Source organism: Sinocyclocheilus grahami, unplaced genomic scaffold (genome assembly GCF_001515645.1).
Source record: "Sinocyclocheilus grahami isolate Dianchi unplaced genomic scaffold, SAMN03320097.WGS_v1.1 scaffold1705.1, whole genome shotgun sequence".
Lineage (NCBI taxonomy): Eukaryota > Metazoa > Chordata > Actinopteri > Cypriniformes > Cyprinidae > Sinocyclocheilus > Sinocyclocheilus grahami.
This window is the reverse complement of record NW_015506884.1, coordinates 211229-222226: the sequence shown is the minus strand read 5'-3', so window position 1 is coordinate 222226 and position 10998 is coordinate 211229. Positions and strand designations below refer to the sequence as shown.

The following is a 10998-nucleotide window of genomic DNA, read 5'->3' as shown; positions in this document are numbered from 1 at the left end:
TTATTTAGTGGCGGAAACGGGCTTCCATAGCGCAGCAATAGACTTGGTGCGGAAACTATCTCTGCACTGCAGCAGACGCACGCTCCTGGAACGCACTGCCGGACCTCAACCGTGTGCAGTGAATGCTTTATTAATCCGTTAACATGAGCGCGGAAAAATACGCACCACATACGCACTGCAAACGGAGTAATGTGAGCCTGGCATTGTGTGTGTGCTGCGAGTGTGCATGAGCGTATGGTCTCCAGGAGAGCGCGCGAGCGCTGAATGGTTAAACACCGGTAAGAATGAAAAAGTAATGCAATTTATTAAGTTTAGTGACAATGTGGCATTGCCTCGACTGTGCAAGTGACAATTCCTGTCAACTGTGCAGCGTGCAGCTCGCTTATAGACCGATGCGATGTGTGGTGATTTGAAGCCATTTGTGTATTTTGAGAGAGAAAAAGAGAGCGCGTGCGTGGTGATTCACTCACGCTGTTTGCGAAATTACATCTCACACAAGGTTTTCAAATTACTTTATAAGTTATTTAATGAAGAAATAGCCATCTCGTAGGCTATTTATTCCCTCTAGGGGTTCCGTAGTACACTTAATTTCCTTTCCTTGGATATAGTGGATAACGGGGGGGGGGGGATCATGATGCTGGCTCAACATCGTGATGTCTGTCAGCCATCTGCGATGGACGATGGCATCGTCTATTGGCCCAACCCTATTGAGTATGCTGTTTTGTGTCAGCTGCGCCACGCGGATACGTTGTTTTCGTTCAAATCAAAGCGTAAACAGCGTTTCCGCGTGGATCAGTGTTTCAATCGCTCAATCAGTGTTTCAACCATTGAAAGACGTCAGCATAACAGCTTGTAAACAATGTCATGTAACGACACATTAACCTAAAAAGAAAACACATTCGGTGACCATAAACTCGTTAGTCAGCTAGAAAAATTTAATATAGAGAGCATAATTTTGCCAAATATATGCACCGTATAAAATTCTTTATAATTTTTACTGTTCTTCACAATTTAATCCATCAAGCCACCATTTAAATGTTTGTATAAAAAAAAAAGAAAGAAAGAATTTGAGTAGAAATATAATTATGTAATTGTAAAGTTAGTATTATAGCTTTAATTATTAGAAAAACTTAATTGAGTGTAATTTAAGTGTTTGTAAACAAATCAGTTAATTTTACCCTTGAATATTATAGTAATGTGTTACCAACTGACTCTGATTTATATTTTACAGCATTAGCAGAGCTCAATTCTAAGGATTTTTTCTAATGGACTGGAAGTTAAAATTTATAATTTTTACTGTTCTTCACAATTTAATCCATCAAGCCACCATTTAAATGTTTGTATAAAAAAAAAAGAAAGAAAGAATTTGAGTAGAAATATAATTATGTAATTGTAAAGTTAGTATTATAGCTTTAATTATTAGAAAAACTTAATTGAGTGTAATTTAAATGTTTGTAAACAAATCAGTTAATTTTACCCTTGAATATTATAGTAATGTGTTACCAACTGACTCTGATTTATATTTTACAGCATTAGCAGAGCTCAATTCTAAGGATTTTTTCTAATGGACTGGAAGTTCAAGTTTTTACTTGCTCTGCCAACATTTTCACTGGCCTTACCACAAAAAAATAAGTGGCACTGCAAAAGTGTTACTGTAATATTAACAGATATAACTTTTATTAATGTTATTAAACTTATTACAATTGAATAATGTGTTAGTAAATGCTGAGATTAAAGAAAGAATATTTTTTTATTGTTAGTTCATGTTAGCTAATGTAGTTTACAAATGGACCATTATTGTAAAATGTTACCAACAAAATTAAAGTAACTTGACATAAAATAGGGAGTAACAGAGTATTTAAGTTAGTATTATAGCTTTAATTATTAGAAAAACTTAATTGAGTGTAATTTAAATGTTTGTAAACAAATCAGTTAATTTTACCCTTGAATATTATAGTAATGTGTTACCAACTGACTCTGATTTATATTTTACAGCATTAGCAGAGCTCAATTCTAAGGATTTTTTCTAATGGACTGGAAGTTCAAGTTTTTACTTGCTCTGCCAACATTTTCACTGGCCTTACCACAAAAAAATAAGTGGCACTGCAAAAGTGTTACTGTAATATTAACAGATATAACTTTTATTAATGTTATTAAACTTATTACAATTGAATAATGTGTTAGTAAATGCTGAGATTAAAGAAAGAATATTTTTTTATTGTTAGTTAGCTAATGTAGTTTACAAATGGACCATTATTGTAAAATGTTACCAACAAAATTAAAGTAACTTGACATAAAATAGGGAGTAAAAGAGTATTTTTATTTGGCTTTAGTTTTGCTGTGACCCGTCATCATTGTTAAATATTTAATTGTGTCATATTGATTGGAGATGCTCCGCTCTGACACACATGGGATAATGCAGTCTATTTTAAACTCATAAAGCTGGAGCTTTTATACGTCAGGCATGTCCTCCATGCAGACATCATTAGATGATGTGTGGGACTGTATTAATGAGAGTAGCAGCTACGGTGATTGGTGTTACAGTGTCTGTCATGTGAGGAGGACGGTTCACTGCTTCATCCATCACAGTCTAATCTTTGTGCACAGGGCTCAAGTGTCTCGTCTAATGGAGCGTGCATGCTAACTGCACAGCTCTTCTGGATGCAGGAAGTGATACAGCATGACCGGCAAAGACACTTACACAAAAACTGGACCAAATTAGTCATTTAGTCTTCAGTGTCACTTCATCTTTCAGAAATCATTCTAATTTGATGATTTGCTGCTCAAGAAACATTTCTTATAATTAGCTATTTTAAAAAACAGTAGTGCTGCAAATGTTTTTGTGTAAACAAATGATGCATTTTTTTTTCAGGATTCGTGCTTAATGGAAAGTTCAAAAGAACAGCATTTATTTGAAATAGAAATTCTCTAGAATTCTTTTGTAACATTAGAAATGTCACTACTGTCACTGTAGATCAATTTAATGTGTCCTTGCTGAATAAAAGTATATTAAAAAAAAAAGTTTCACTGACTACAGACTTCATAGTTTCACTTTTGCCTCTTTGTTTCTGTTGGCCGCAGGAACTTTTCTAGCAGCTTGTTTTCATATTTTCAGTCCTGCAGCTGGTGTTCTGATGTTGCCATTTAGTACAGATTTAGTTCAGTTAGCGATGAGAGTTTATTGTAATTGAGAATACATGGGCCTGGAGACTTAGAGAAATGCCTTATTATATTTGGGGGCTGAGAGGATGATCAGATTACATGTATGAAAAACAAAGCATACAATTTTGAATATGAAAGGCAGTTTTTTGCCTGAATGGCCCACGGTGTCCTGTCTGAGGCTGAGAGTAGGTAACCGGAAGAACCGCTTTGCGTGGTCAGTGGGTTAAGAGACACAGTGGTGCACCACCAGTTTATGAACTTCTGTTATCAGTGGTGCTGTTAATACTAGTAGTTTCCTAAATGAGCGATAATATCAAGATTTTTTTTTCTTTTTGTCGTTGCTGTCTTTGGAGTGACATTCCAGTGCGCTGGGCTGTAAAGCTGTCAATAGATGCTGGGCCACTTTGAAGGATCTTCTCATTAAAAGCAGATGATGATCTTTCCATGCAGCTCCAAGCGTGCGGTTCCGTCTAACGGCTGAGGCGCAGGCCTGCTGTGTGTTTAGACTTTAGAGCACTTATGAGTGATTAATGTCTTTTGTAACTACATGAGACTCAGCATATGTCCTCATATGGTGAGGCGTTCAGGCTGGCTTAGCCGTGTCTTGGGGGCTCGCCAGGTCTCTAGCGGTGCCTCGTAAAGCAGGATGGACGACAGTTTGACAACATGAAATTTGATGCACACTGTTTAGGTTACATTTTTCCTTTAATCTAGGGATGCACCGATATGAAAATTTTGGCCGATACCGATAACAGAAAAAATGAGCCGATATGGGCCGATACCGATATGGTGGCCGATATATCGTGCATCCCTACTTTAATCTCTTTACTGCTGGATTTGATGAAGTCACTCCGATTGTGTTCAGATTGTGGTGACGTTTAGATCAAAATCCATAATTTCAGTAGCACATTTATACATACTCTTATAATGAGACGATCATGTTATTATGTCAGTACCATAGCAGTTTTCTTGCCACTTTTATTTAATTTTAAATTAATTTGCATAAACATATTTACATAAATTAAGCAATACATAATACATTTACATGAATAAATAAATCAATTAAAAAATAAATACATTTACATAAATGCATTTAATTTTTTCTCGTTCCCATTCCTGATAAGTTAATCTTTTGAAAACACTAATTTAATAACTCTGTTAAATCTTTATACAATCTCAAAATGAATATCCATTTTTATACTATACATTATTTTTCTGTACTGAATTCACTTGTAGTGTTTAAAACAACTTTGGCCATAATTTTAAATTAGAATGATATATTATAATTATCAGTTTATCTGTATCCACCAGCATTTTAATATTGGTGCATCAAGTCAAGGATTACTTAGAATGGCTGTGCCAGCATCTTTCTCCATTGGCCATTTCAAAGTATAGATCATAACTAATGATCATAACTAATTCTTTCTGTCTCTCTTTACAGTGAAGCCGTTCACAACCACCGTGAAGGAGATGCGGCTTCACAGAGATGACTTCGAGATGCTCAAAGTGATTGGCAGGGGAGCCTTCGGAGAGGTAAGGAACTCTGCGAACCCTCGCTGCATTTTTGGCATGCTTAAAAGTGCAGGGAAATCACCTCTGAATCACTGCAGCTTTTGCCATATTGTGTGGTTTGTTTTCGGTATTTCGAAGTTTTGTTTTCATGACTCATTTTGTGTGTCCAATGAAAACCCCAAACTATCAGCGAAGTATTCATGTTCCCCTTAAGAATCTCATCAGCAGCCACAAACCAAACCCCTTCCTCATCCGAGTTTCCCTGCTCTCCCCCCTGCCAGTTCCCCGGGGATCTCGGCCTGGCGTTGGACTGCTATTCTTGGGCCGGCACAAATCTAAGCATTTTAGACGGCTCGTTTGTTTTACAGGGGAATGTACTACTTGTTCCTGCAGTACAACACTTGGACTATTCACTACACACACAGTGCACTTTTCTTTTTCTTTACCAATCTGTCTTCTATCACTGCTACATTTTCCTTTTTTTTTGCTTTTTCATCTTCCTCCTTTTCACCACAATGGAATTAGATTGCTCTTTGTTTTATGTTTCTCTGTTGTTTGCCACAACGGGGGCAGTCGTGGCCTAATGGTTAGAGAGTCGGATTTATAATCCAAAGTTTGCGGGTTCGAGTTTTGGTACCGGCAGGGATTGTATGTGAGGGGAGTGAATGTACAGCGCTCTCTTCCACCTTCAATACCATGACTGAGGTGAGACCCTTGAGTGCTCTTTTACAATGTCTTGAATTTGTTTTGGGGGTGTACTAGAACATGCTCTCTTGCTTGGTGGTTCAAAAAACGCATAATTTTTTTTACATATTTTACATTATTACAATACCTTTCTCCCCAGTCTGGCACAAACAGCTCAATTAGTTCCGGTTTTGATGAACGCCCGCCTTCCGAAAAACTCAATGGGATGTGATTGGTTAGCTGTCCCAGTGCGTTGTGATTGGCGAACAGCTTAGACATGTTTCAGCACTGCCCCGCCCCTTGCCAAAGCAGCAAGTTTAGTTAAGGATGGCGTCAATATTGCCATATCAATTTGAGCCGGATTCAGACCCAGAGAATATTGAACAAGAGGATCGTGCAGAACCTTTGCACGCACGGATATTCCTAGACATATTAGAGTGGTAACCTTATTGTTGTTGTTGTTTTTTTGGTTAAATCACGATTTAGATAGGATGTCAACAACCGCTTAAAAATAACTGCATTTACTATGTACAAATAAGTGCATATGTATTATTTTTATTGTTATTTAATTCTAACATTATAACATGAATTGCGGTGAAACTGTTATACAGTTGAATTTATTTATACCAAAGTTCAGTGTTTCCCAGGCGGCATATATATGCAAACTCATTCTCTGCCAGCAGGAGGCGCTGTTGGAGTGGTAGAGATCAAGGTTTCCCCGGTAACAGCTGTACACAAAGCAGTGCTTCGCTAAAAACAACACTGCTTTATCAGACATTACATGCAAGGGACATTACAATCATCCAATTTTCTGAAGACAGTCGGTTTCCTTCAGAAATACAGTGATATAAAAACACCCGTACTCAATGTATGGGAAGCACTGTAGTCTCATAATTGAAGTGTAAATTCTGCAGATTACATCATTGTCCAGTATTGTACTGTCAGCAATTTATCATTAAAAAAACGTTTTCATAATTGTTACATACATATTTACATACATAATTATTCAGGTGCATGTGTAATAACTTGAGGCTACAGCAGCACAGCGTTCTAACCACAACCAAACGAGCCATTCATTGTAGTTCTTGAAAAGGGATTTTTTAAAAACGAAATATCTGGACTTTGATATTTGTAAGTTTGAAGATCTTTTTTATGCCCAAACATACAAACTACACACTGACTAAAATTCAAAAAGTGAAAAAGCATAATAGGACCCCTTTAACAGAGTATTCAAGCTGCTCTTTTCCATACAATAAAAATGAGAATGGTCGAGTTACAAGAATAACAAAAAGCACCATTTTTCTGACCATAGACTGTAGTCAGAAAATGAGCACAAAATGAGCTTTCAGTCTTCAGTAATGTTGTATCTTTAAAGTGATCCATACAACTCTTGCACTATATTACCAGTTTTCTGAAGCCATACAATATTGGTTGATGAAGAGCTGAAAAAAATTGTACGGGATAGTTCACCCAAAAATGAAAATTACCCCATGATTTACTCACCCTCAGGCCATCCTAGGTGTATATGACTTTCTTCTTTCAGACGAATATGTCCTACGTCATCCGCTTGAACGCCACTCTCTCGTGTACACGCGTACGGCAGTTAGCGGAAGCTAGAGATTATGGTTTATAAAGTTTTAAATATGGATATTTTTCTTACACAAATGCATTGCTTCACTTCAGGAGGCCTTTATTAACCCCCAGATCCATGTGAAGTGCTTTTTTTATTGTGGATGGACACACTTTATTGGACTTCTATTGGACTATTGAATATCACCCATTCATTGCCATTATAAAGCTTGGAAGAGCCAGGACATTTTTAATATAACTCCGATTGTATTCGTCTGAAAGAAGAAAGTCATGTACACCTAGGATGGTTTGAGGATGAGTAGATCCTGGGGTAGTTTACGTTTTTGGGTGAACTGTCGCTTTAAGTCTGCATGAAATGAAAATATCTGTCACTACTTCCATTACATCATAGCCAATGTCATTGCAGTTTACCAATAAATGTCTTTTTTTTCTAAATAAATGAAACCATGGAAAACTAAAATGATTTTTAGTGCTACAAGTGAATTATGTTAAAATAGGAATCTAAATGGTTCATCAATGTATCATCAATGTATCAAATGATCAGCAACACAAGATTTAATTTGCCAAAGTGAAATGATAATGTATGATTTCAGGAGACTTTAAATAAAGCTCTCAAGTCATATAGCTACTTTTATGCTACTTTTTGTCATTTTTGGACATTGGCAGTCCATTTTGGAAAAAGAAAGTAATCTGGGTTTGTAACAACATTGTAGGTGTATTTGATTGAGTGTATTTGATGACCGCATTTTTTTTTGACAGATCTGTCCCTTGAAAGACTAGCTTTTTGTGGTAGAGTCTAGTGGTTGACGCATACTTAAATGGCACTCCTTTTTGCCTCACCTGAGACTCTGAATAATTATTCTGTTGAATAGAGCAAAAATGAAAAACATGGAACAGGGAGGGGAATCAAGGAGAACTAGACTGGTGCAGACATTTTTTACATAACGTCACAGTGAGTCACTACAGGTCAGACAAAACCGCCAGTAATGACTGCTACAGAGTGAGAGCTCTACGTGTTGAGGATGAGCGCTGATTATCTGTCGTATTGAGTGCAGTGAATCACTGATGTAGAGAATGTTTAGGTCAAAGTACACTAAAAACCTGTCCTCCATATTGATTTAGAGAAGACAGTGGCTTCTGTTCTCTGAAGGTATACTGACATAATTAAGATTGTTTGCCAACTACAGGCTGAAGATGGATTCACAGACCCACACGCTGGTCCTAATACAGAGTTTATTAATTTCTCTGGCAGAAGTTCAGTGTTTTATTTCAGGGCTTCTGATGTCCCCGAAGCGTCTTGAATAGTGTTATTATTTGACGTTGGCTTGTCCAAAATCAAATCTGGTATATAACAAAAAGAATGTTGTAATTTATCTCAAAGAACCTACTGATACTGATTTTGCAATATGTTTTTTTGGATTTAAAGGCATGGGACTGTTTAGATCAGTGTTTTCCAGCTTTCACAGGGCTAAAGAGGGATAGATTACTCACCCTAATGTTGTTCAAAGTGTGTATGAGTTTCTTTCTTCTGTTGAGCACACAAGATTATATTTTTAAGAATGTTGGTAAGCAAACAAATGCTGGTAGCCATTGACATCCGTAGTATTTATTTTTTCCATACTATGGAATCCAAAGGCTGCCAGCACTGATTGGGATGGTCCGATGGCCCAGGACCAGTGTGAGAGGGTGTTGGTCTCATTCATAGGACTGCCACTTGCCTTATCATTTACACTCTTGTTTCAGCAGTATTGTCTTTAATTGGTCACATATTTTTAACATTTAACTTGTCTTTCATTTTTGTTCATTCATTTATTTAGAACGTTATTGTTTCATGAATTTTACTCATGGTAAATTACTCAGAGTAAAGTTATCCAGAGTAACTTGTGACCATCTTGGAATTATCAGGTATAATAGAATGAATATTAGAAATCCATTTAGTGATGATCTGCACCATATGCCATAGTTTTTCAGCAAACGTTTTATTTTATTTTGTTTTTATTTTATAATTTTTTGCAAATTTGATTTTAATTCATTTTTATTTAGCTTTTTATGATATAATAAAACATGCAGATAAGAATAAAATAAAAAACAAATATATGTATATTTATATATTAAAAATTATTTTATTAATTTTATGGGTTCTTTTTTTCTTTTTTCTAGTTTCTTTTTTTCCCCAATAATGTTAAGGGCGAAAGTGAAAATGTGGCAAGTAAAAAAATCTACTACTCGTCTAACTGGACCAATATTACAAATTTGTGTTACTGAGTTCTTATCACACTTGTTGCGTAATTAAGGCCCAAAGCCAGTTTTGAATTTTACATTGTATATTCAGTGTGATGCAACCCCTTCCTTGTCCTCAGGGTTGCACGGTTGCTTAGCACCCGCCACACTGTATAGATCTGAACATCAGAATCACTCTGTGAACTCTGACCTTTGATCCCCTAGGACCTTATGGCTTACGTACATGTTCTCTCCTTTGGACACGAGTGTGTTGGTGACAATCGCATTGCAGTGTCCACTTTGGTCACCTGCTCCCTCTCCTTCTCCATGGACCTCCCCAGCATTTTCAATCAGGTCAAGCCGACTGCCTTTGTGGAAACATGTGTCTAAAAAAGGAGAGGGAAAGAGGACAGGAGACACAGAGGGAGGAGGAATTGGGGGGTTTTTGAGCACTCGGGGTTCGGTTTGTTTTTGTAATGAGGTCAGTTATCTGCTGCGGTTAGTAGCCTTACATATAAGAAGCATTTGTGTGATTAAACCTCTGTTTGAGTTTGTTGTCAACGTGGACTTTTCAAATACTTTGATTCATGCACAAACACACTCCAAAGGGGGTCGAAAAGCAGAAAACAGCAGCAGGGCTCATAATTTGCCCTTAGTATGCAAAGTTAGCACTGTGTTCTTTGCTGAAGCAGCACATTGTGCTGTGGGCAGGTATGCGGGTGTGGGTCCACGTGAGGGGGAGCACTGTTCCTCCACTGAGGGTAAACACACATCATGTGATGTGTCCCGAGCAGCAAGGCAAAGTACAGGGAAATTCATGACTCCACTTAACATTAGCCGTCTGGACGGTCACAAGTAGCCAGTGGACAGAAGATAGCAGAATAACATTGGTCACGCACAGAGTTTTATGTTTAAAAGTCATAGGGGAAACAATGAAATCTCACAGAGATGTTTATATTGTAGATTCACAAACAGCTCCTGCTCTGTTTAAAGGCTTATTTTCCACAGAAATTAGCTTATTCTTATGCTGTTCTCATGTGACTTCTTCAAAAGGAGATGTTTCGAGGAATGTTCATGCAGCTCTGTTCTGTGTACTGAATGCCACACTTCCCAAAGGATAAAAAAAAAAAAAATCTCAATAAAATTGGTCCATGCATATGTACACAACTGTTCAAAAGTTTGGGGTCAATAAGGATTTTTTTTCTTCTTTTTTTAAAGAAAATAATACTTTTGTTCAGCAAGAATGCATTAAATTGATCAAAAGTGACAGTAAAGCCATTTTATTATGTTGTGGGTGATTTCTATTTCAATGAAATTATGTTCTTTTGAACTTTCTATTAATGAAGAATCCTAAAAACAAACGTATTTCAGTTTCCACAAAAAATAACTTTTTAACATTAATGATAAGAAGCATCAAATCCGCATATACAATTATTTCTGAAAGATCATGTGAAACTGAGACTGGCGTAATGACTGCTGAAAATTCAGCTTATTAAAATGACATTTAAAAATATATTCAAATGGAAAAGAGTTATTTACATTTTTAATCTTTCACAGTATTACTGTTTTTACAGTATTACTGAACCTTGGTAAACAGAAGAGACAAAAACATTTTAAGTCTGGATTGAGAGTCATAGAGAGTCATTTTTTGGACAAACAACAGCAATTTAGGCACTACAATTCAGTGTGTGGAAATAAGTATTGTGAGCAAAAAAAATCTTGAAATATTCTCTTTTGTCTTCCAAGTACAAAATAAAGTAATATGGGTTTGTGATTAAAAAAAAAAAAAAAGTACAATTCATTTTTGAGTGAACTGTTCCTTTGAGTCAT

The 10998-nt window shown here is 36.5% G+C and overlaps 1 protein-coding gene across 1 annotated transcript in view; it reads left to right on the top strand.

Moving 5' to 3' along the window:
- The window catches only part of LOC107572141 (serine/threonine-protein kinase MRCK beta-like), an 82591-nt gene that overhangs the window by 28204 nt on the left and 43389 nt on the right, over positions 1-10998 (top strand). The window contains exon 2 of the mRNA XM_016258553.1: positions 4604-4695. Within this exon, the coding sequence (XP_016114039.1) occupies positions 4604-4695 (92 nt within the window). The remainder of the gene's footprint in view (positions 1-4603; positions 4696-10998) is intronic.